General features: G+C 36.2%; 1 protein-coding gene across 10 annotated transcripts; it reads right to left on the bottom strand.

Annotated features, from left to right (window-relative positions):
- Window positions 1-891: 891 nt before the first annotated feature.
- On the bottom strand, window positions 892-26,897 carry BRD9 (bromodomain containing 9). 10 transcript variants are annotated; one of them, XM_061449682.1, is made up of 19 exons: window positions 26,812-26,897; window positions 25,868-26,088; window positions 23,732-23,864; window positions 21,035-21,095; window positions 19,952-20,096; window positions 16,879-16,989; window positions 15,935-16,110; window positions 14,478-14,606; window positions 13,504-13,636; window positions 11,331-11,406; window positions 10,007-10,102; window positions 9,345-9,477; window positions 8,195-8,306; window positions 6,585-6,623; window positions 6,081-6,152; window positions 4,693-4,795; window positions 3,588-3,755; window positions 2,697-2,805; window positions 892-1,349 (listed from the first exon to the last, which is right to left on the bottom strand). In XM_061449682.1, exons 1-18 carry the CDS (start codon window positions 26,882-26,884, stop codon window positions 2,705-2,707), a joined length of 2,082 nt encoding a protein of 693 aa, XP_061305666.1. In that variant the 5' UTR covers window positions 26,885-26,897; the 3' UTR covers window positions 892-1,349; window positions 2,697-2,704. The 10 variants fall into 10 exon arrangements, with proteins under 10 accessions (XP_061305666.1, XP_061305667.1, XP_061305665.1 ...); XM_061449683.1 differs by lacking the exon at window positions 892-1,349 and having other exon boundaries at window positions 1,867-2,805; window positions 4,693-4,776; window positions 6,065-6,152; XM_061449681.1 differs by lacking the exon at window positions 892-1,349 and having other exon boundaries at window positions 1,867-2,805.
- Window positions 26,898-27,074: the final 177 nt, after the last annotated feature.

Below are 27,074 nucleotides of genomic sequence, written 5' to 3'. Positions count from 1 at the left end.
CTAAAATATAGTCAGTTATCCAGAGGCTGAAGAGGCAGAGCACATTTACACAGTATGACAGTGAATTTACAATCTGTTTCAGAAGAGACAACCAGGTTTATTTTACTTACTTAAAACATTTTCTGCAGGGGTTACTGCAAATCCATAATTAATTTTAAAATACAAAACACAAAGATGTGATCAAAATAATCTGCTTGTAAAACAGTCTTCTTGGTTTCAAAAGATACTAATTGTTGATTTCATGTGCCCATTGATTCATGTCTTGTAAATCAACCCAGCCCTTTAAAGCTGGTACAGGCTACTTCTGCTAGTGATGTAATATATTGATTGCTATACTGTTTACCTGCAATTGGTAGCCATGAATACACAGTTACTGCAGCTTAAGCCTGCAGCAAAGTGACCCTCTTGAAACAATAAGGAATCATGGGTGCAAACAGATCTTGGTGATGTGTACAGTACAGTACTGCAGTAGCATAATGGTGAAGGTTTGGCATTTCTTTCGGATGGATGTGGTGTCTGAATAGTAAACGCAATGTAAATGTTAAACCTGACCTCCATTTCTACACAAAGTAGTATAGTAGTAGAATTCCAGTAGAATTTACATTTAATTTGACTCTCCAAAAAAATCCCAGAATTGTTTTATATAAAATCTTTGGTCCCAGTTTAATAAAAAAAAAAAAATAAATCCTTCCCCACAGAATTACACATGTGCACTGTGGAATATGTTTTCTATACACTCAAAAGTAATTATTCGTAAATACTTCATGTGATGAGTATCTTGGCTCTCCTATGATCTCTGGCAGATCTGCCCATTTGTGTTGTGTGATCCCAACTTTTCTAGACCAAAATATGCCAGTATTCTATATGTAAATAAAATAAGTAAAAAAAATAAAATTAAAAATATCAAAGTGCTTGCAGCCTTATGATTAAAAATACACTCCAACATTTAAACCTGAAACAAATAAATAGCACAATCTTATACATGCAAACTTTATACATGACCAAAACTTTTCACCTCAGGCTGAACTGCAAACCCAAGATATTTTCATCAAAGAAGGCTGGCCTAGGTAAGATACTTACCTGATTTATCAAAGTGTCTTATCAAAATCTGTGTTTCTGCTCATTATTAAGGCAAGACACAACAATGATGTACTAGCAGAGGAATATGCTGCAGAACTTTGCTCCTAGAGAAGAATCAGTATTAAATCCTTCACAATCGAGATAACTCATGAAAGCTTTGCTATCATTGCCAATGATGATTTCAAGAGTTCCCTCCTGTCTTCTGATCCTTACTTTACTTCCAGCCTTTAGGTGGGCACCACTGCTCCTTTAATTGTGAAACTGACTGACTAGGAGGAAAGCAAAGAAGAATGTTTGAAACTCAAAAGTTTTTGATCCAGTTCAGGTGGAAATCCTACAAATGATTTGTTGCAATAGAAACAGCAATCAACTAGTGTATAGAGAAGAAAAGGCAGCCACCAGAATCACCAAATCACCAGAAACCAGCTGATTTAACATAACATGACATCTAACAGCTAAACAGAAATCACACCGCTTAAGTGGGGTGGGGAAGGAGCTCTGAAGAGACATGTCAGAAGGGGAGGGAAACAGTCCAGACCACAAATAACTAGTCTGAGACATTCCTGTTTAACCTTTATCAAGGCTTTGATATCAGTTACCTGACAGACTTCCCTGTTGGTTCCTAGAAATTTACAGTTAATTTTGCTTACAACTATATGTGTCATAATGAAATTTATCTCTCAAGGCAGCACAAAAATTCAGACCAAGACCTCCTACTATTTCAGATTTAGTAAAGATAAGGAAATGAATTTTATCTTGGCAAGAACAAGGTATTTGCAAAAATAGAAAGTGGCTTAGTATTTTTATTAATATTTACAAAATATTGTAAATCCATAAATTTGTCCAGCTTGCATGTATCAAGGGTACAAAACCCCCAGTTTCATCAATACTGAATTATAAAAGTGTCATTAAAATTACTGAAAAGCACACCTTACCCAGATTTTTTTCAGCCAATATACATATATTAAAAAATAAAAGGATTATATTTTCTTTGTTTCAAGACACAAGGGACCACGAAAACGTCCTTTTTTTTAGATCCAGGGTAGAATTCTCATAGTGAGCATTTTAATGCAGCTATCAAGCAATGTTACTCTCCCTCGAGTGATTAAAAAAAGATTTAAGTACGTGGAAACAGAAACAACTTGTACAGATCATTAGCAACAGGAGATGGGAAATACAATAATGATCACAATTCATGCAGCTCTGTCACTGCTAGAATGAAACAGTCCTCCTTGAAGATGTTCAACTTAGAACCTGAACAGAACTGGTACATAATTTTACTAGAAGCATTTAATGACTGCTGCCATTATACTGGGAAAATTATCACTTTTTAATTTCTATGAAATACAATTTTTTCTAACACATTATTTGCTGGTTTTCAGCTAAGCCACACACACCAGTGTACAACAATCTCCCTCAAGAAACAAACCAAAAGCAGGTCTTTGTACATTGCTAACAACGTGACATACTATGTAGTTTTGTTTTGTCTAATCCAGCATACATGATAATAATATACAGGAATCCTCATAGAAAAGAGGAACAAAATTGAGGTTTCTGCCATGGACAAAAACTTTATAAAAGCATAATACAATTAAAATACAAAATATATATAGTACATGTCAGATTAGTTAGTAGTGGCATTTGAGGTTTCTGGAGACTGAAGAAATTCATAGGGATCATGAACCATGTCTTGCTGCTCTCCAACACTCAGATGAGAGGGGCTTCCTGCAGAACATGGGAAATAAAAGAAAAACTTTTAAAAGTACAGAAAATTAATGGAGAGGCGTTTATGCATATAAACAGCAAGGTTAGTTCATATGCTCCTTTCACACTTTTAAAGCACGACAGACATCTAAACAGTATGTAAAGAGCAGATTTTGAAAGAAAAAAAATAAATTACAAGATTCTTTACTATTTTAGACCTTTTTGGGAAAAGCAGTCACAATTCTACTAATTTGAGCTAAAAAAAAAAAACAAAAAACCCAAAAAACAGGATACAAAGTTTCATTAAGTATCATCAAATGGTCAACATGTCCTACCTTCACAGGGATGGCAACAAATTGTTAAGTGATATGTTAACCTACTATCCTGTTTTATCATTGAACTTTATAGTTGATAATGGAAGGCTATTGTAGAATCCCACCTGTTCTTTGCTGCATACAACCATGTCAAGGAAACATTAATACTCCTTAGTATTTCTAAGGGCATAAAATGCAAGTGCATATAGGGATTTACTGGTCAGTATCAATTTACTTCACAATTACTTCAACCATGCCTAATAAAAACCCAAGTAACTACAGTTAGTGCCCTTAATTTCACAGGTCAAAAGCGTATCTTCTGAGTTGTCTTTGCCTTACATATTTAAAAATTAAAACATAATTCTGTAGTTAACACACTATTTTATCAAAGTAGTTTCATACAAAGATTTATGTAAATTAAAATATAAATTTTAACAAGTTTCAATTATAGCAGTAGTACTGCAACTTCTATAACAAAGGTAACTTTACCAAGATGATGTTGGTCTCTTTCAGAAGTATTGGAGAGGGAACTCAAATTGGATGATGGCCGGGATCCCACTCTCTCAGCCTGAGCCTCATGAAGGTCCTGCAGCAGCTTAGTTGTTTCATCCAGATGTAAATGGTTATCGTCATGATCAAGCTCCTTCTTCACTTTCCCTAATGGTCACCAGTTACCAACCAAAACCCAAAATCAGCACATGCATACTGACTCATTATCAAGACACTATAAAAAAAAAAATCTAAAATAAACATTACACATGATCTTAATCCTGCATTTTCCTTCACACTTCTAAAAGGCAATAGCTGCAGATCTGTTTTCAGTTTCAAGAAATACATGTTGGAAAGCATTTTGTGATATTGGAGACTCAAGAAGAGCACCATGGGAAATGGCTGAAACTGAACTGACTCCTAGTATAGCTTGGCAACTTTCACATTCTGAATTAGAAGTATCTTAAACCATGAGTGATGCTATTTTTTTTGTGATGGCATTTTTGAAGACATTTGGCCAGCTTGGCAGACTGCAGAAATGGGAACATTGCTTTGTGTAGTATTTAAAGGATACCTCTCTCAAAGATGTTTATTTGAAGCAATATCCTAACATTTTCATACAACAGTCTTATTTGAAGCTAAAGTCTTCCTAATGCCTGAAATTTCTTCTGATTTTTCTTCTGGGACATTCCAAGTGATGATATGATTGAGCTCCACACATTTATTTACTGCCCGGGTTATTTCAAAAACCAGCATATGAAGCAGTAATATTTCTGAAACAAAGCTCCACACCGACCCTCAAAATTTATGAACACATAAAACCAAGCAGAACAATGAAAATTGTGAGGTACAAATACTTCAATTTCTTCAGTGATACAAAAAACTTAGCCTGGTTAGCACACTGATGTTTCAAAGGAAAAACAAGACCAATGTTTCATTTACCTTGTACAAGCCTTTTACCTATGTCTACCTATAGACTTTTACATATGCTAAATGTAGACTTATTTTGACTTTTTGAACATGCTTTTATGCTTAGCAAATGTAGCTGTTATTTTGCCTAAATAGTACAATAAAACTGCAATTGATGGCTTCTATATTTACTTACCTAATGAACTTAACATAGAAATATCAAGAGATACATCTGAGTACGGTTTCATAGACAGAAAGTCCAAGTCAGAAGTGTTACTGTCTCCAGCAGATTCTCCAACCTATTAAAATACAAGAAACAGAAACACTAGCAATAGTCATAAGCTGTCATAAACACTAAAAGTTATTAAGGTACATGCATGAATCTATACTCTCAAAAATGTGCACCAAAACACTTGAGTCTGGAGCATCTATAACCATCTTAGCTAACCTGCAACTCACAGGCAGCTCACAGATGGCTCCAGGACAGTCCAGTCATATGAATGACAAAGGATCTGTACAGTCAAGGGATCTTTCATCTCAACATCCAGGACTGTTGACACAAACATTACCAAGTCCTCTGGAACTCAATTACCTGTTCAATTCTTTCCTGTCCCATGTCAGAACTCTGGCAGAAGGACGCATTATCAGTATCGCCATGAGCCACTTCCAGATACCGTTTTTCCCCTCACCTATTCGATGCTATACTGGATTTATTGAAATTTTTAGTATGTGCCTAACAAAACCAGTAAGGTGGGCCTCCCTATACACAGCATCAGCTGGAGCTGGCCTCTCAAGTATTTCTTTTTTTGATACATTTGGATAATAAGATACAGCCTGCACTACAACAAAAATGCATTTTTTTCCCCATATTTATTGCAATACTACTATATAATCAGTGTAAAAGTTGTTAAGCTTCAAAACATATTCTAAACAAAATTCTGAGGTGGTCTATTCTAGCAGGAAGACTAAAATAAGACTAAAATATACAACGAGGTATTATTTTTTAGGAATATGAAAATGAAATACAGCACTTTCATGAATTAACTTAACCAATCACCTTCTAGAGAAATACAAACCTTTCCACAAAAAATAAGGAATATTTATAAAACTATAAATTTTATTAGTTGTTATAATGTAATCCATATGATTTTTATGTGAATTGCCGTGGAATACAACACAAATTTTCTGCTGTTACAAATAATTTGGAAGATAAAACCACTTAAAAAAAATTGATTAGTAGCTGTGAAAGCAGAAGATATGCATTATTTACCTCTACTTTCTAACACACATTTTCAATGGATATGGCAAAACTGAGGTTTTAAAAACTTTTATAGCAGGTTGAACCTCAAATATTCATCAACAGATTAAGTATCTCAGATTACTAATGGATCTTTCTGCCTCTGAGATTGTTATGCATGCTGAATTAAACTAGGGAATACAGAACAACAGGACAAACAAAGCCACTAACTGAAACAGACTGAGTGTCAAGAGAATCCATTTTAAGTACAGAAAAGCTTATTCTAGACAAAAAGAATGTGTCAATATATATTTTATTTTCTTTTTTAAACACATAAACCACTTTACCATAATCTGTTTGGAAGAATCTGGACAGGTATTACGCAACTTGTGCTCTTCTTTTATGAGAACTGGCAGAACCTAGAGAACCAAATCCTATTTTAGATGTTAGCATTTAATAGTTTATACTTATGTTTCCTAAGAATACTCTTAGTTTGTGTAACTTACTGATTTACCATGATTAGATCCCAAACTACCATGGAACACTATCACTATTTTGTGATGTTTGCATGAAACCTTTAAATAAAGCAACAAAAATGACTAGTTCTTCTCTAATGGGTGACCATATACATTTATGTAAACAATTTAGAGCTAAGACAGCCTCTTTAAGACTAACCTAACAGTCTTTTCTTTACGCAGTATTATACAGAACAGATGCACATTAAATAAAATTTGGAATTTGACTGTTGGAAACCCAGAGAACATCACTTTCTCTACTTCAAATGCCAAGACAATTTTCCAATAAAAAAAAACAAAACCAACTAAACCACACGGAGTATCAGCATAACTTACTTTAACTTCATCCAGTGGTTTTACTGGGATGTTTCGCCTCTGGAAAGACAGAAACACTGTTTTATTCAAAATAAGAGAGAGACCTCTCTCTTGTACATTTTCAAGTATATTTACATTCAAACTTCCCACACAAATTGAGGCTATAGACAGCTAACTTCTTGAAGTATCTGTAATGCAGTTATAGTGTAACAGTTACTGTTTCAAAATATATGCTTATGCATTTTAAGTAATCTTTGAGTCTCCTTACGCTATTTCTTCTACCCATGAACTTCATATTCAAGTGCAGTATCTTAGCTGTTACTTACGTAACTTCTGATTCCAAATCAGAAGATGGTAATTCTTAAGACTGCATTTCAGAGATACTCATTCTTACTCAAATATAGCAGCAGAAAGTATTCAAATACATGGCACATCACCACTGAAACATATTTAATTGCACTAAATCTGTACATATCCACATGTGTCACAACTGAGCACCCTTTCTAAATGTAAATAGCCAATGACCATTTGAAGGGTATTCAGAAATTTGCATTTGGAACTTGGTAAAAAGGGAAAAAAATTATTTTAAAGCTAAATTAAATATTGAACAATGTTCAAAATATTGGTTTTGAATTTCTCTTTTTTTTTAAACTAATCCTTTACATTTCCTCCTGTTTCATATAGAATCTTTTTCCAGTAGCTACTGGAAAAAAAAAACATAAAATTTTGAAGGATCCTCTGTATTTTTTATTCTATTATCTCCTTTTTCCTGAACCATAATCTCCCCTATTCTCCTTCTACATCTGCAGAGATTCAGCATAATCTCATTTCTACCATGTCAGGAAGTCAGAGTGCCTTCCATCCTCCCCTTCCACCTCCCTTTCTTTATTCCTGAATCATTCAGAATGTCACCATTTTAAACAGCAGACAACTACTTCAAACTAGAGTGGTTTTCAGGGTGAAGGTAACATGAAACAAGATTTTGCAATTTCTGGTAACCTATTTTGTCTTGGGAATGCAAACATTTCCACCAGAATTATATATACTTCTGAGAAAAATCTCTTCTCCAGTCTTAGTTTTAATCTCATTGGTAAAGTGCTTTTGGAAATAAGTTTTTCCTTCAGACATAATACATGAATTTAAAAGTTAGTACTGTTGAGTAATAGATACCTGTACAGTGATATTAATCTATTCTCCAACATTATATCAACATTCCAAATAATTAATCCTTCCACAAGGAATATTTTGCATTAAGAAAAAAACAATCCTTAGCAAAAGCATTGTACTGTAACTCAGAAGCAGATATGTTAAGTCATGACATTGAATAACAGGGCTTCCCAAACAGCATTTAGCTGGTAGGTCCTTTCTTTCCCCTGCTATATTGCGCATTTTCCTTTCTGCTGTCACACAGTGAACCACATTGGAGAAATGATCCAGCTAGAGAAAAGAAAAAGATTACTTCTCTGCTGAATAACTCAGTTCCTAAATTGGTTCACAATAGATGAATAGCTAAGCCTGCAATGCTTAAATTGACAGTGGATAACAAAGTATGTCATACAGTATTAAAAACCAGAAGTACGTCCATTCTTGTTTTGATGAACTCGTGACATTTCTCTGCATCAAGGACACACCTGCTTTAGCTGATACATAGTTTTGGAATGATCTCCACTAGTGATCTGGTCCAGAAGATCATCTACTATTTTCTTGCTGTAATTTCCAGCATCCTTCACAAATTCTTGTAAGCTGGTAGGAATGGAGATACAAGCATTACAGAACATGTTTATTACTTTAATTAAAAAAAAATAATAATATTTCAACATATAACACAGTTTTCCCTAAATACGCACCTACATTTTCTTTGTTCTTTTGATTTACTTTTTTTTTGCCAGGGGAAAGCCATTAAGGCCTTTCAGATAAGGTGGGTTTTTTTCCCCTCCCCTCCCCCCCCCCCCCTTTATTTTTAATGGAAGGAAATGTACATGCAAACTTGTTTTTTACAACTCTAAGCAAGTTTTCACTTGGAACTTTCACTGGTAGTGGATTAAAAAAAAAACAACACGAAACAACCAAAAAAATCCCCACAAAGGAAACAACAAGTTTGTGATTCTTTCCCTTTAAGAGGAGCAATTTAATGAAAATTGGTATTTTCCTTTTCAAGCAGCTTTAACTGTTTAGAAATGCCTTGAAATTATGACTGTTTTAAAGTCAGTGAAATCTACTACTTGCATATCTAAGCCTACTTATTGTGGGGTTTACAGCAAAACATTAAATTTTTAACACCTATAATATCCTGCAGTCAAAGATCCTAGTAACAAGATCCATAACAGCCTTGCAAACAAAACAGGGTAACTTAAAAATGAAAATGAAACAGAAAACCAACCTAACACCCCCCCCCCCAAGCCACCAATAAAGAAATGTAAGACAACCCCTTCCCCCCTAAAAACAAACCACAAAACAACCCCAAACCCAAACCAAACCCCACCAACAAGGTAGCCTCAAGTTTTATAGCGAGTTATTTTTAAAATCAGTTTTAGGGGACAAAAAAAAAAAAACAAAACACCAACCCCCCCCCCCAAAAAAAAACCACAAACAAACAAAAACCCCACCAAAAAAAACACAAAAAAAACCCCAATCCAAACAAAAACAAAAACCAAAACCAAGCAAACAAACAAACAAACAAAAATAAAATCAGGATTTGGAGGCTCCTAGTTAAGATTTAGGCCCAAATGCTTCTCATAGAATTTCTACAAGAAGTTAGGCCTCATATAAGGAAGCACTTACCTCAAGGCGCACTGTATCCCTGTTTCATCACCATATGCTGAGTACAAGAGCTCCATTTCGTCTGATTTCAAATCATGAAATATAGAGTTGTTTTGCATAGAAGGTGCTGTACTAGCACTTGTAAGAAAGGTTACTAGACAGGTAGGAGAAAGATGACAAATGATTATTACAAGTGTAAAAGATCATGGAGTGGGGGGAATATTTTGTTTTCTGAAATAGAAAGTGCAGTGCATTTTTCCCTCCAACTGAAATCAAGAGCAGTATCACAAGGGCATTTCCAGACTCTAGAATCAGCATGACTATTTTAACCATATAAATAAATGTACTTAGGGTTTTTTTTAAATCTCAAATCTAAGCACAGTTGTTCATGAAAAATTATTTCTTCCAGAGAACATGGAGTACCATTACTGGAAAGCTTTTATTGTGGTTATAACACAAAGACAAAACATTAATCCATAAACTCCTAATTAAGTTACATTTAATAAGCAAAAAAGACAAATTAATTAAAACTCCATTCTGCTGTAAATGGAATAATTATATATTACAGAAACAACCAAGTGAACTTTCACTTGGAGACAGGCATAATCTGAAATTGTTTTATATCAGGAAGTAATGCAAACATTTAATTAACACAAAGTTCAAACATGTTCTTTAGCATTTACCTTTATTTCTTCGTTCATCTTTAAAGCCCAGCGTAGTGAAGCCAGGTAATAATTTGCTTGACAGTGAACTCAGATCCACTGGGTGAGTCTCTTCCTCTAATAATTTAAAAGAGAATGATTATTTTTAGAAAAGCATTTCATGTATAAAGTTTATAGTGAAAATTGAGATTTTGCCACTTCAAAAAGCTGTTGTTATCATAAAGCCTAAATGTCTTTCAACCTGTACATTAAGGACAGGTAGTGTAATTCAAGCTCGCCATTTAAATTTCAAATACATGCTGTAAACGTATTTCCATCTCTTATTCACAAGATCTTATTCACAGAAACATTAAGTTAGCAGGACAGTTCTTTACATCACACAGTGAAAGCTTCCTCTGTTCCCTTTACCATCACTGTCTAAATTTTCAGTGGCATGATTTCAAAGGTAATAAATCACTCATTTATTATTTTTTTTTCTTTCCAGAATTAGGCAAGGGCATGATGACAGCTATATGTTCACTTCCATTCCAGAAAAATTTACTGCCAAATGAAAAGCAATGTAGGCAGAGGTTTGTATCCCCCCAGTCAAAAAATCAATAGATATGCAACTAGTCAAAAGGGTTCATACATTCATCAGTGCAACAATACGTGAGCTGTGAATGAATTCCAATCTCAAAAGGTGCAGAGAGGAGGTGCTAAATCAACATGACACAGCAGCATAAAGACTACGACATTTCCACATTAAACTTTGAAACTTCTGCATTTTGAGAAAAGCATAAAGCAGTATAAATTATGTATAGTAGTAACACAAACAAAACCCCCTAGAAAAGATCAGGGAACTAAAGAAAAACGATTGAGCAAAACCAAATTAACTTTAAACTGAAATTTAGTTAATAATTTAAATTATGAAATAAGCAAAAAATTATTCTGAATTTGCATCTGTGCATTGCACATTTACATAGGATTACAGACCTTTCCCTCACCTTTTATCTATTAGATTTTAACACTACCAGGTACCTGAAGAGAAAGCCTGTCTTTCAAAGTCTCTGTGAAGTTGTAGCAATGTATAACTGCTTATAAATAGATATTATTTTACCTCCTTACTGTTAGCATGAGTAAAACAGAGCATCTGAGGAGTGACAATTTGAAAGGCAGAGAAATACATTATACTGGAGATACTAAATATAGCTGTTGTGGAAAATGGTTTGGGGAGTTGTTTTTTGTTTGGTTGGGTTTTTTTTAAACTCATCTGTAATACACAGGATCTGTGTGTACAGTTAGGACATCAAAATCTGCTAAAACATTAGACATTAGAAATGTCTGCTTGAAAAATTTTGGCATTTACCTTCTGCTTCTGGATCAGATGAATTTACTACGTTAAATAATAAAGTTCCATCTCCATTTTTTTTTAGATAACCAATCTGCAAATAGAACCACAAAGATGTTGAAGCAATCACTCAAAACAGTCCGAACCCAAAAAAGGAGGTGTTTACTTACACAGAAAACTACAAAATGCATTTTTAGCCATATTCAGATCCTGCACTCTGGTACTCCTTTTAACACAGAAAATTAAATTATTTAACACTGCCTGGCAAATGCTTCACAGAAGACTCAGGAGTAACAGTTTGTATGTCACATATACAATTCCTTATTCATCTTCCTAAATCAGATCTAAAGTTTGCATCAAAGACAAAATCAATTCCATTATAATTAGTACAGAGCCAACCTTTCCAACTGCCAAACCTACAACACACTTTCTTTTTAGAAGCAGATCTGTAAATCCTATCCACAATCTACCTCATTGCTTATTTTTCAAATCTAGACCAAACTGCTCGTTTTCATATCTCAGCCACAACTTTCCATAAACAGAAGTATTTTTATGAATATCCAATTCTTAAACAGGTGACAAACCTATCAGAGCACACACACAAAATGCTAAACAGACAGCCAGAAACATGAAAGACATTAGAACACACTGGGGTCTGTAAACTGCCAGAAGTGATGCAACAAACTAAGCTGATGTTAGAAACTGACCATACTTAAGGCCAAAGCTAATGTTGACATATAATAAAAACAGAGGTGACAAACACTGGAAAGAGAATAAACAAGAACAATACCATGAAGTGATGGCAAAAGTTCATAATGGGTGAATTCTAAGAACATATCAGTTTTACCTAGATTCAGTGGGATCTGTAGCACATTGTCTAGCCTAGACAAGAGCTGCACACCTAGAACAATTCTCAAACACTGCAAAACTGACTGTATCTTCATGAAAGGCCTCTTCAGTAAAGTCAGCAATTAGCAGAAAATTGGTATTGCTTTAAAGCGTTTTTAAAAGACACTCTTAATTTGGAGGTTTGAAACTGCCTTCAATCCTAGCAAGTCTTTAATTATCCAAAGAAACAGAAATATACTGAAAAAACTAAACCTTCTCCTGCTGTTGAGGTTCTACTTCCTAATCCAGTTGAGCCTAAGGGCACTGCATAATAAGGGCCATTGTCCAAGAAAAAGATATTTAAGTTTGAAGACAACTGTTATCACTAATGCTTCAATGCAAATGCTTCTTCTGCAACAGTTGTTAAAAAAATTGGTGGAAAACACAGGCTGTAGCAACCTCCTGATTATTTTTTGACTGCAGTGGTCACTGGAGTATGTGACAAAATGAGAAATGAGGACAAAGAATAAAGACTACACACAATGCGATGTAAGCAGAGTAAATGCACCTCAGCATAAGCCTGTAGCAAATGCCTGTAGCATTCACTCCAACCCTAGCATGAAGTAGTGAAGGAATCTGCCATTATCACATAGCTAACAAAAACAGCCCATAAAAAGAACGTGCTGAGAAAACTGCACTAACAGTATCACTGAACTTTTCTTTCTAACTCTTGGAACAACACAAAACCAGACATGGAACAGTAACAATCACATTCAAGATGATGAAACCTATAGTTAGCACTGTCAAAAACTCCAACATGGACAAACTATTGCCATCTTCTCCTAGTCACTGAAGGATACCTGTAATTTGTACTCACACAAGAAGATGCTATAGGTGACTACAGCTACATGAAACTACAAGAGGTTCTGGGCTTCTCATTGAAAACTGTAATTTAACACTTAAAATTCCTGAATTTCAAACCTTCAAACTATGCCAAAGTTCGCTTTTTCTGAGTGCAACTATAAGAAGAGTGTGATGCTATTTTAATCACTTTCAATGCTAAGGTCTGTAATTAAGGAAGCCAGATTCAAGACTGAGCAACATTTCACTGTTTTCTGCAAGAGAATGACTAAATATATTCACTGCACAATATACAACTCAAAATCCTTTTAGGACACCCTAAAATGGGTCTTCAGTAGGAACTAAATGATAGACAATAGAGATACTGGTGCTCCTCACAGGGCATACATCCTAGATGTTATGGTCTTAGAAAATACAATACTAAAGCCTCTTTTCCAAGATGAAACAAAGCATTCAATAGTCAGACACAAAATGGAACTGTGAACTTTGTTGTGCAGTAGACCTTGCTGTTGGGTAGATATCGATTGATCCTATCCCGAGCTTCATCTGCTGCATGTTCCACTAGTGCCAGGACATGTTCTTCAGCAGTGCTATCTGTCAGGCTGCACGCATTTCCCTCAGGTTCAAATATGCAACTAAGAAAAAGAAAGGAGTAGCTGTAGAAATTAAAAGCTAAAACAAAACAAAGGGCTGAATTTTGGGTTTGCTAAATAGAACAATCCATCCCACCCCCTTCCCAGTGTCAGTCTACTTTAGAATTTAAGTGGAATTATATTATGAAACTGAAGTATTGCAGCAGAAGCTGAGAACTACCAAACTATGGAACTTCAAAAATTTTGTTTCTGTACCTTGAAGAAAATAAAGGAAGCGTTACAAAACAGATTTGGAATAAAATTGCATTAATACAAAGCGAATGCTGTATGCGCTCTTAGTCTCCCACATGCACAAATACACTATTTTCACAACTTCCAACTAGGAAGATGCAGAAAAGAAATTTTGAAATGACGGAATAGATACTGTGTACTCTAACCTGAAGGAAAAAAAAAAAAGGAAAAAAAAAAAGCTGCATTTTGAGGATTATATCAGTTAGTTGCTTATAGAAGCAAGACACTGCTCCCAGTTCAGCAGGGAGTCCTTTAATTCCTATGTTTGTTAATACTGGCAATTAGTATTCCTACTCAGTTTCAATCACACCACTTCTTCTCATTGAAATGACAGAAATTAACATTTATGTTTCAGTAGATCCCTTTTCATTAAAACACCCAAATAATAAAAATGTAACAAATAAGCATACCTAAGATGGAACAAGACATATCTTAGCTATTATATAAATATCAGAGAAAGGTAGTATTGTAAGGGAAAGTGTGAAGATATCATAAGACATGGCAGTCTTCGGTATATTATATATTTAAAATAAACTTTGTACATAAAATTTTTCAGGGTATTATACGGACATTAGACACTAGGGCCAAACACCTTAGGTACTGGGTAGAGCATCTCCTCACACCAAATCCATTTCTCTCTCCTGGGTTATCTTCTTCCATTTGCTTAGCTAAGAATTTCTCTCTGTATAGATATTCAGATCTGATACACAAGGAAGTTTTGCTATTAAAGACAATAAAAAGATCACAGGATCATACCATTATGAGACAAATGTGTTATACGATTTGTTTCATTGAAAGTTTAAGAAAAGGTGTACACAGCAGGAAACTCCTCAACAACTGGTACTTTCTATCACACTCTACAGAATACTTAACAAGATTTGTGAAATAATGTTCAGAAGATTGCAACATCCTGGACAAAATTTAAAAAAACTACTTAGGATGTCCAAGTAATCAAGTCACTTTTTTAAACCACAGTATATAGGTCTAAACTGCTTTAGCACTTTGCAAACATTGACTTCAGCTATTTTTCCATTTTTAACTGGGAAATAGGAAGACAAAAATATCTGATATTAGGTTCAATTCTCCCCTCCCAAAGCTCTTATTGTACATCAAAAAGAATATCCTACTGATGCCAAAATACAAGTGCTTAAAAGCTCAAGTCAATTAGAAAAATCAAATGTTTAAGAAGCCTGCAGAATATGTGATCAGATAATTTAAGACATGACTTGCTCTGCCACAGTTTTATTTTCATAAAATTCCAGTTGATATAATGGCCTACCATTTAAATTCAACATCTATCCTAGGAAGCCTATGCAAGAACATTGAACAACATGATGTTCTTCCAAATCACAGCTTCTGCTAAAATCTCAAAAATAGAAAAACAAACCCTTTAAATTAGATTTTAGCTGTAAAAACCACAACTTTGTGACATGGGGGTGCCTATTAGCTGGAAGATAGCTATTGCATTAGCATACAAAGAAGCTTAATTTAATTTGGAACATATAATCTGCTCTAAAAACAACCTCCTGTACCTCTACATCCTGCCCCAAAAAAAGAAGTTAAATAAAACAATTTACTGATTGGGAGCCACTTTGCTCTCCCAGAAAGGTCTTGATTTTGATACAGTCCATCATTTTAGGGGAAAAAAAAGGGGGTGGGGGGGGGGAAGGGAGGAGGGACATGATATAAAAATGCAGAAGGAATTTATGGCTATGTTCAAAAAAGAACATTTCAAACCTTTATGAGAAGAAACTATTCATTTAATAAAAAGAAAGATGAAAATATCTGTATCTGTATTTATATCTATATCTCTCTATATATATCTCTATATATATGTATCAACTATGTTTAAAAAAATATGTAGACATTCTTTGAATTGTCTGTTTCAACTTGGGAATCACTGTATTAAAATACAATAAAATCACCCATTTATCCTATGGACCACAAAGAGAAAGGCTGAAAGTAATTTATTTTCCCTCAATTCTTTGCTGCTGTCTAGCATTACAAAAGCTGAAACAAGCCAGTAAGCATGCCCATTAAAACCTTTACCTAATAACTTCTTTATTTTGCTTTTTGGATTTCTTGGTAGTCTCTGCTTGTACAGGAACAACTTCAGGGACAGGTTCCTCAACTGCTGTGTCTTCATCACCCAAAAGAGCTGCCTGCTGAGAAAAATCCATGTCCTGCATAAACGACATGCTGCGCTTCAAAGCTAACAGCCGTTCCTAGAATCAGAAAGGACAGAGCGGCAGGGACTTAACCTTTCCCTCATAGCCAAGATGCTATGATAATGGGATGGGATGGGAATGGCCATGGCCTTATTTTGTTCTTAATGCCTCGTTTCCAATGGCGATGCAACATGATTTGGTCATGGTAGCATGGCATCAGAATTTCTGCAGCCCAACTATCAAGAGAGAAACAAAAACAAAAAAAACTGCATATGCAAAGACAACTGCCTATTTTACACAAAACTTACCATAACTGCAATACATACACACACACACACACACACACACACAGAGCAGCTCATCAAAATAACTTCATTTTACAAGCCAACAGCTGTATTTGAGTAAAAAGCATTTGCATGTGCACATCTGTAAACACCCCTGAAACCTCCCCTACACCCACCATCTTCAAAAAAGGTTTCCGTTTACACAGAAATAAAACATAAATGAGATCCTGGTTTTAAAATTTCAGCCAGAAACAGTATTCAACACTTGAGATTTATATACATGGACACTAATCGCTTCCACTGAAGCCAGTGGAAAAAACTCCCTCAGACTTCAGTGGTGCAGATAAAAGTTGAGAAATATGCGTGTGGTTACAACAAGAATGCTATCAAGCCGTTTAAATACAGCAGTCCTAACAGGCACTACTATAATTTATCACAGATAGATGAAATAACATTTATCTTTGTAATTAATTGATCCTTTTAAGTATAGCAAAAAAACCTGCATAGAGTTTCTGCTTTTTGTTTTTAATAGGTCTCTTACTTTGCTCATCATCTTAAAGCCTGTATGCAGTATCTTCTTGGCTAGCTTGTAGTAAACAGTATCTGGTCTGTTGTAAGTCATTGCATTATCACACATCAGTTTAAAATCTGCCTGTAAAACACAAAACAAAAGAACTGTTAAAATTTCAAATTCCTTTTGTAAAGGAAGATACTATTCATCATGGCAGCTCTGTGAATAATAAAATAATATTTCAGCAGAAGGCTCATGGATTAAACACAAGCCAAAAGGTAACATAAAATTGCAAAGGTTTGAGCCCTTTTTGCTTCTTCAAGTTTTGTTTGGAATTAGCTTTTCGATTTTAAAAAAAGAATACTTTACTTTTCGCTGAATAACAAATGTAACACATTACACAAATGGACAGTGAAGAAATTCGTAAAACGGCTGAGGCACCAAGGTAAGTACATTTTTGGTAGTTTTGCCATCTTCTGAATCATACAAAGATATCAGAAAGATACAAAGCATCTTACATAAAATCTTAGTTCTATTAATTTGACCACTTTTTCAGACACTTGCATTGAAACAAAAAAACAAAAAAAGAAAACTTCAAAGTATAAGAACAGGCAAGCCTGATTTTGCCTGCTCCTTTGAATGTTTATCCATCAGACGTAATGTCAAGTAATTTTTATTGACGCAAGGTCCAAAAACAAAAGTACAACACACTCCACTGTAACAGAACCAAACAATTTGGGTGCTTTTTTTTCTAGTCACATGCTACTCATCTGTAAAGCATAGAAAGAATTATTAGAAGCTCTATGAAACACTGAATTAAAAAGACATTATTATACACCTCTGAAAAATTCTGAAGTTGGCAAATCAACAACCAAGAATTACACAGTGGTCTTTCCAGGCAGTTCACAAACTGGATCCTAACAAATTCAACTAGTGACTGATTTAAGAATATATTTTTCTCTCTTAATTTTTCAATATTTAAACAATGACTGTTCAAGCAATCAGTTGTCCTTCATTTTGTAGACAAATGCAAATATTTTTTTTGTGCAGGTGTCCATTATATTTGAAAATGAATGGATTATGTGCAAAAGTGTATGCAAACAGGATGATATGCTTTTTGGTAAGTTAACCCACTCAGTTTTCAGACCAGTGAATAATTTGCTGAGACAAAGATATTCTAAGGTTACTATTGTGGTTGGACATAGACATACTTCTACAGACGTTTTCTGGCACCCAACATTCACAAAAAATAACTTTGCCGTACTGCACTTATGACCGGATTCTGTGAAAAAACACCCCAAAATTGGTTTATTTCCTTTTTCCACACAGGGATGTCAGAGCAGTGCTTTCCCAATCATTTAGTAGTTGTCATCAAGCCAAAACTAAGCAAGTAGGTGAACACAGTTTAAACTGGCAGTCTCTGACTTTTTATGGTATTTAAGCCATCTGCCTTTGATTAATGAGACCATCACAAAACCAGAAATTGAGAAGGTGACATGGAGGAGGAAACTATAAACCCAACACCAGATAAAGAAGCCCACATGAGCTATATATCTAGTGGTGGCTTATGAAATGCTGCAGAAAAAAGACAGTCTTTGCATGACCAACTTTGAAGCACACCACTTTTTGGCAGCAAAACTGATGAGTTCTCTGCAGCAATTTCCCCTCCTTTAAATACAGCAAATGGTTCTTGTGGATTCTACTCTTAGATTATTTATTGGCTTGTGACTAGGCTCAGCTAGTTACATGTATTATAAATGAAAGATAACCTTTTGAGTAGGCTTCGTTTTAGAGGTTAAAAACCCATAAATTTAATTTCTGTATTATACAGAATTATAAAGGCAAAAACATAATTAGGTATACATATAATCTCTTTGTCACTGTAGGGCAGACACTTCTATCAACCATTTCACTGCTCCTTAGAATACCAGCAGAAATCAAGTCCTTCAAAAGGAACAGAACTTGTCAGTCTAAACAAGACTGATTTTCATAATTTAGGTTGTTATCTCCCCAGTATCAATATTGCAACCATATCTGTATCTAAATAGAGCCACAGAGCTCCCATTCACAATTCCTTTTTAAGCTGATGAATAAGGCAATCCAGAACACCACTAGAATTTAGAGACCTGAAGGCACTGCTAGTGGCAATGCTATTACGAATCTTTCTTTACTATTTCCTGTAAGTCCCTATACTTTTTTTTTGAAAAATAAAGCATACATAACACAAAAGAATAATCAAAGCACCCATAGGAAATATAAGCCATTATTTGCTCACCTCGCTGGACCCTTCAAAAGAAGTTATGCCTGATAAGCAAGCCAATGCTCTCTGCCAAGTCTATTGCTACATCAACACCACTCTAGAAAGCAGTAACAGTGAAGGCAGCAAACAGAACTCCATGTATCAGTTACAAACCCCTCCTTTCCTTCCAGCAGCTTGCAATACCATCAGAGATTTCTTACCGCACTGTCTATAAAACCACAGTGCATCTGATAAAGCTTTACAGTAATAGCAATACACAAAATAGCCAAGGAAAGTTGCCAATAAGCCTGCCAGGTAAGCTTCTGCCAAAAGACCATTCCAGATAAAGTTATATGGAAAACAGGATGGCTAAAGATAAAAATATATAGTTATTATTGGATCTTACACAAAATGTTCAGTATATCCAGTTCTCCTGCAGACAAGTCAAACTTGACATTTAATCACTCTAATCAGGTCTAAATAAAAAAAAAAACAAATTAAACCCCAAACCAAATAAACAACAAAACTGAACCAAAACCCTACCCCATTCCAAAAATAGTAAACACCAAAACAAAGAGCTCGCTCCAGTTTCTTTCATGAATTCTATAGAACTGTAGAGCATGTCCTTGATTTTTACAGTGATTTGTAGTAGACTGCATTAGATTCTCACAAACATAGAGCTTCCTCAGTGAAAAATAAAGCACAAACCTCATTCTAGCACACACAATTATTTTTATAAAGTGCTCAGCTCTGAAAAAAAAAATGACATTAAAATAATGAATGTAAGAAAGGCTGCTACAGCTAAAAAGAATCTTCAGTTTCTTACTAAAGAGCTCTGAAATAACTAAGTCTCTATGAATTTACCTTGAATTCAGTGACTGATTTGTATTCATTTGCTGCAATTTTTTCCTTCATTGTACCAAAATCCATAGGGTGCTTTATTATCATAGAATATCCAGGAGCAATGGCATCCGTGACTGGAAAAGCAAAAAACCCATGAGGATCTTTCCTAAAAATAAAAACAATACATTTAGATCAGCAAAATAAATTATCATAGTTTTTATACTGCATTAATGGTACAAAAAGAACAATACTACTTTAAAAAAAACAAAAAACAAAAACCCACCACCAACAAAACACAACAAACCCCCCTCACACACTAACACAATAAAAAACCTCACACACTAAAAGCACTCTTATAAAACAGAGGCATATTTGAAAATTTTTCTGATACAGGAAAAAAATTTACACATATGGAGACTTTTTTGAATTAGACTCAGCTAGTTCTTGAATTGTTTCTTGCAAGCTCTCTGTGTCTCAAATGGGTCTTTTCACTGAGTAATAAACTCTTTGATTCTTCTTGTTCATAAGGTCCTCTAAAAATAACTACTGTGTTTTGTAGTTTCAAATTAGTGTATTTTCAGATTAGCTAATTTTAAAATTATCTTATTACTATATAATAAAAAAATATTATATATATTTTTTAAACATGAGCTACAGGGATAACGTTTTATGGAAAAGAATAAAATAAAAGGCCTCTCCAGCTTTATCAAGTAAGTAGGTATAAACTTGCTTTGGCATCTGACAGAGGACACAGAATAACAAAATTTCGTAAGAAGAGTTCAATCTTTTAAACTATTAAAATTCATAACTGTTTTTATATTCCTAATGTAAGCCATTAATATTCAATAAATTTATAATGGCAACATACCCTCTGCCCAAAACACTTCCCTGCAAAAGCCAGAATTGCATACATGGTAATAATTTTCCTCAACTAATCTTTAAAACCTGCCAGGTTTGATATGATTGCAAAATTACCAAACATATTACAGCCAGTTTGTAGACACTATTTTCAAACAGAAAATCAGAATAAGAAGTTGTAAGGTAACAGATATAATTATGCATTAGACATCAGTGCCACAGCTGTAGATACAAAATGCTTAATACCTTTGAAGCTGGCGAAGGAAGTGTTCTAGTAATTGCTGGATTGGTGTGCTCTCATTTTCAGCTGCAGTTTGAGACAGAAACACAGAAAAGTACAATGAAACAGAATACAGGTATACGCACCTATTTAAAAATGTAAATACCAGAGAGAAAATCTTAACTACCAGTACAGCTTGTACTGATCTGAAGATCAATGAGACATGATTTCAAAGCAGAAGTACATCAGATTTCTAAGCATGCAGTAACTATTTCTTCTCCTTTACTACCTACTGAATTTAAATCCCAGTAAAAACTAGCACACATTAAATCAGATGCTAAGTCTAGTAGTTGTAAGAAAATGTATTAAGGTGAAAGTAAGGTATTCTGTATTTTACCAGGAAAAAAAAAAAACAACTGGGAACTTAAAACATGGCTCCTCAGATACTGCAGTTGGGAAATTCACATTCTTACAGCATGTTATCTATGCAATTATAATGGTTTCTTTACCATAACACCCATGCAATTAGCTTTTCTGAATCTTTTCAGTCAAAAAGAAGAGTGACAGATTGCTGGCAAGAGAAATATTGATTACCATTTCACTTTCATATAGATCAAACAGTAAACACTACAAGTTAATTTTACCTATCCATGAACATACTTTAGAGAGACTGGCTTTAATGTGAAGTTTGGAAAAAAAAGGAGCATGATAAAATCTAGAATGGAAACTCCAGCTTTTCTCATGCTAATGGAAAGATACTTGCCTTCTTAACCAGAACCGGTAAGGTAATTTATATGCTTTTGAACGGAATTTTCCAAGCAGGTGAAAACAGAAGCCTTGTATATACAGAGATCAGCTTTTAGCTTGTCAAGCTCCAGACTTCTTGGAGACATAAAGGTTTGACCAGAAAATTTCAGTTACCCCTATTAGGTCACCTTGACAGCTGACGGACACATTCCTCAATCTAACGTGCAGACATAAACAAAAATTTCTTCAGTAAATTACCTGACCAGTCAATGGGAAGTGTCCAAACACAAGACTTACAACACTCCTAAAGACACAGATTTTTGCTACTAAGTTGCTTTTCCAGGAAAAAGGAAGACCCAGAGAACTACACGCTGGTCAGTCTCACCTTGGTGCCTGGCAAGATCATGGAACAGATCTTCCTGGAAACTATGCTAAGGCACATGGACAGTAAGAGGGTGATTGGTGACAGCCAAGATGGCTTCACTAAGGGCAAATCATGCCTGACAAATTTGGTGGCCTTCTACAATAGGGTCACAGCATTGGTGGATAAAGGAAGAGCGACTGATGTCACCTAACATGGATCTGTGCAGGGCATTTAACCCTGTCCCACATAACATGCTTGTCTCTAAGTTGGAGAGGCATGCATTTGATGGACATACCACTCAGTGGATAAGGAACTGGCCAGATGGTGCCACTCTAAGTCGTATTCTATGGCTCAGTGTCCAAGTGGAACCAGTGAAGGGTGGTGTACCACAGGGTGGGGCTGGTATTGTGACCAGTGCTGTTTTAACAACTTTGCTGGCAACATGGACAGCAAGTTTGAGGACAACACTGAACCGTGTGGTGCAGCAGACATGCTGGAGGGAAGGGATGCCATCCCAAGGGACCGGGACAGGCTAAGAAGGTGGGTCTCCTGCAAACCTCACAAAGTTCAACAAAGCCAAGTGTAAGGTCCTGCACATGGGTTGAGGCAATTCCAAACACAAATACAGGCTCCGTGGAGACTGGATTGAGAGCAGCCCTGAGGAGAAAAACCTGGGGGGCTGGTTGACAATAAGCTCACCAAGACCTGGCAGTGAACACTTGCAGCCCAGAAACCAACCGTGTCCTGTGCTGCTGCTGGTCACCAGCAGCGTGACCAGGAGGTTAAGGAAGGGGATTCTCCCCCTCTACTGCATTCAGCTCTGGGGCCCCCAACACAAGAAGAGCATGGACCTGCTCAAGCGAATCCAGCACTTCTCCTATGGAGACAAGCTGAGAGAGTTGGGCTTGTTTAGCCTGGAGAAGTCTCTGGGGAGACTTTGGAGCAGCTTCCAGTGCCTAAAGGGGGCTGACAAGAAATCTGGGTAAGGCCTTTTGGTGAGGGCTGGTGGGGACAAGACAAGGAGGATTGGCTTTAAGCTGACAAAGGGGAGATTTAGATTAGATATAGGAAAAAATTATTCACTGTAAGGGTGGTAAGATAAAGGAGAATCTGTGGTTAAAGGAAGTGTTCAAGGCCAGGCTGGATGAGGATTTGAGCTACCTGGTTGAGTGGAAACAATTCCTGCCCATGGCAAGGGGGTTAGAACTGGATGATCTTTAAGGGCCTTTCCAACCTAAGCCATTCTATGATTCTATGAAAACTTGGTTTCAGACATTCTGACCACTGTTATGTAAATGCTGAGGAAATGTTATGGAAAAGAAATTAAGGGGACAATACACACAATAATACTTGTATACTAGCTTTATTCTGCCAAGTAGCAGAAGCCAGTGGCAAGTTTAGTTACATGAAAATAAACCTACTAAAACCCAGAAGTACCAAGAGGAATACTGACTTTTCAGATAGCTGAAAGCTCTTAATGTTGGAAAAAATAAAGGCTCTAGATTTTTGCAGATCCTCATGGATATTTTACGTTTTGGAATCTTTGGCAAAAGCTATGCTGTGCATGCTTTTTGAAAACACACAAGATGATTTAATTTTTGTCGCTGCTCACCTGGCTGAGTTCTGCATGCTCTGACAGGACGATCTGGAGGAGGTTCAACCTCCACTTTTTTCCCAGGATCAAAGTCATCAGTTTCTCCTTCAGTGTCACACTGTTCTTTCTCCCTTTTCCTCTTTTTCTCTTCCTAGCATAGCAGGAAGAAGACAGATTTTAGAAGAATGTACTTGGAATGTACAGTCCTGCACACCAAAAGGTAAGAGAGTGATTTTTCATTTGGAACACTCATTCTATATCTGAGCCATAATATGGCTTAAATAAGAGTGCATATATTTCCCTGTCACTTTTTTCAATTTTCTTCTCCAATGAAAACTAATTCTGTTCACCTTTTGCTTTGTATTTAATATATTATTGTTCTATCATTTATTACTGTTCTTTTAGTAAAAAGAATGTTAAACTCTGAAGCTATTTATATGTAAAATAGATATATTTCTATGTAAAATTGCATGATGATAAGCTACATCAGAGGGTAAAGGAAGTATAATTTACTATTCACTAAAGATCAGTCTGTAACTCTGCTATGATCAGTGTATTTTGGTTGTCTCATGCATTAAATGGGAACCAATAAAGTACATGACAATTTAGGAAACCTGCAAAATAACCATAAGACATCCTCTGTAACAGTGGTAGCAATTAATGATCTCTTCCTGAACTTCAAAGCAAACGCATGCCTGAGTCATTCCTATAATCTTACAAGTCATTACTCATGCTCATACAGAAAAGCATACTTCTATTAACCATACTTAGACTACAGTTTTATTGCTTACCTATCCGTTAGTTTCTTTTGCATGCACTAATAGTGAAATTCTGGGAGAAAAAAAAAAACCAACAAACTTGCCCCCTCCACCCCAATTTAGCAAAGGCAAAACAAATAATTAATTTGATGCTGCAAAATCTACATTTCAAGTGCCATGCTCTTGGCTGAAACATCTGAAAAATGTTTGTAGAAAAAACTTTGCACTATCTGCCCTGTATTCAAGAACTTCTGAATGATCCAACAGAGTTATAGCATTTTCAAGTAGGTCAAGCCTAACAAATCAATTCAAAATGATAGCGTTTAGCCATACACACATACAAAGTAGTGCCAAAGAAATATATTACAAGAATAAGAAAACTACAGGACTGTACAGGGCTGAAGATAATTAAAAAAGCAGGTATGTCAGAGAATCATTAGTACACAGAAGAAATAGAATCATAGAATAGTTAGGGTTTGAAAGGACCTTAACATCATCTAGTTCCAACCCCCTGCCATGGGCAGGGACACCTCACACTAAACCATGCCACCCAATGCCTCATTCAACCTGCCCTTGAGCACCACCAGGGATGGAGCATTCACAACTTCTCTGGGAAACCCATTCCAGTGCCTCACCACCCTAACAGTAAAGAATTTCTTCCTTATATCCAATCTAAACCTCTCCTGTTTAAGTTTTAACCTGTTACCCCTTGTCCTGTCACTACAGTCTCTAATGAATAGTTCACCCCCAGCATCCTTATAAGCCCCCTTCAGATACTGGAAGGCTGCTATGCGGTCTCCAGGAAGAAAGTGTACAGGTAACTGTACCACCAACACTGCCTTGCTGATTTCAAATTCTACTCCTAAAGGTCCTACACATACAATAAATATGTGACCATACCGGTTGCTACTAAGAAAGACACAAAGCCTAGCATGCAGGTTATTCTAAGCAAGAGCCAACAAGACTACCGTACCACAGTAATCAACAGATCAGATTTCAGAAAGCTGTTTTAACTAAACATATCAATTACAATGTTCAATAACTCGGTATATCTCAGAAACAGAAATGCAAGTTAGATTTATTTGAAAAACTGAAAATACCCTCCTCGAAGGGTAGCAAAACATGTTTCTGACCTGGCTGTAATCAGGAAGTATTCATACCTACAAACAAAGCAAATGAATAAAGAAACCAAGCAGTTACAAGAAAAAAAGCTTCTCCTTCGTTCAAGAAATCATCACAGGAACATCTCGTCCAAATAGGAGAAATATACCAACACATACACAGGGGTTTTCTACATCTGCCAAGAATAAGTTTCTTGTAATAGTGAATCAAATTGTACTCTGTGCCAGATTTTAGATCTGATAAGCAAGTCTGAATTCTAAAAATCACAGCTTACCTTTCTCTTTCTTCTTTCCTCATCATCTAGATGCTTTTCTTTTTCCTTCTCAGACTTCTTTTTCTTTTTTTTCTTCTTTTCTTTATGCCGTTCTCGCTCATGATCTGATCGGTCATCATAGTAACTAGAATCATGCCCTGACCCAGAAAGTTCAGTCACTTCACTTCCTCCAACTTTAAGCACCAGCTTTAATGGTTTTTCCAAAGGCTTATCCACGTAATCTAAATGAAAAAAAAGTAAAACATCTCATAAATGCACACAGAGATGACAGCACAAAGTAATTACTGATGCTTCCTCTAGAAATGTTCTTTACAATAATTTGCTGAAGGCTGAAAACATATGCAATGCATTTGGAGAGAAAAATAAGACTAACAAATCCATGTTAAACAGTTGTTCAGCACATCTTGCATCATGATTTTCCACAAACTGGGATCACATAAGGAACTAACCCATCAGCTTTCCCAGAAAACATCTCAAGATCCTTATCAGAGTAAGGTGAAACCAAGCACCACTCAACTACTGCAGCAACCGGAATCCATCAAGAAGAGCCATGCAAACCATGAAGGCGCCTGGTCTCAAAACCCCACCACACCAGCGCCCATCGCTCACTCCGCAATCCCCGTGCACCTCCCCGAGCCACCTCCTTCAGACCACCACCCACTTCACTTCTCCCACTACCGGTCTGCTAGGAGCCCCACAACACGCCATTTCCCTTCACTGCCGCCCCGTGCGACCGCCCGGCTTCCCCAGGTGCCCGACTACTGGACAGGATCAGCGGCCTGGCCCCCCACCCCTCACGTACTCAGACAAGACCCTTTCCCTCCCGACGCTCCGGTGCAGTCCAGCCCACGAAGAGATGCCGGGTCCTGCCGGCAGTAGAGACGTCCCTGAATATAAAGAGAGACCTCTCCCCGCCCCACCTCCGTACAGCTCCCAGTTCTTACCGCTGTAGGCGGTGGCGGAAGCAGAGCGCCATTCCGCTTTCTCTGCTTTGTGCTTCTTGTGCTTCTTTCCCATGGCCGAACCGCCCCCTCCCTAGTAACAGACTCCCTCCAGCCCCACACCGGAAGCAGTCAGAGCACAAGAACTCCTTCCGCCTGCCGCGGAGGAAGATCCAGGTCATGGGAGAGGGCCGGGCTGCCCCTCGCCAGCCCGCCTTTTACGAAAGGGCGGTAGCAGTGTGCTGGCTCTTCAGGTTCTCTTTGAT

This window comes from Pezoporus flaviventris, unplaced genomic scaffold (assembly GCF_033815535.1).
Source record: "Pezoporus flaviventris isolate CSIRO_AGI_PZ_B2104156 unplaced genomic scaffold, CSIRO_AGI_Pfla_v1 ptg000007l, whole genome shotgun sequence".
NCBI classification, from domain to species: domain Eukaryota; kingdom Metazoa; phylum Chordata; class Aves; order Psittaciformes; family Psittacidae; genus Pezoporus; species Pezoporus flaviventris.
Note: the sequence above shows the minus strand (reverse complement) of the source record. Positions and strands in the feature narration are given on the sequence as shown.

Excerpts from the sequence above, each read along its gene's own strand:
- BRD9 (XM_061449682.1), bottom strand. The coding sequence starts at position 26,884 with ATGGGAAAGAAGCACAAGAAGCACAAAGCAGAGAAAGCGGAATGGCGC. Across the intron at positions 10,103-11,330 it reads ATCTGATCCAGAAGCAGAAG|AGGAAGAGACTCACCCAGTG; the intron begins GTAAATGCCAAA and ends TTAAATTATTAG. Across the intron at positions 6,624-8,194 it reads CTATGTATCAGCTAAAGCAG|AGGCGAAACATCCCAGTAAA; the intron begins GTGTGTCCTTGA and ends CTGTCTTTCCAG.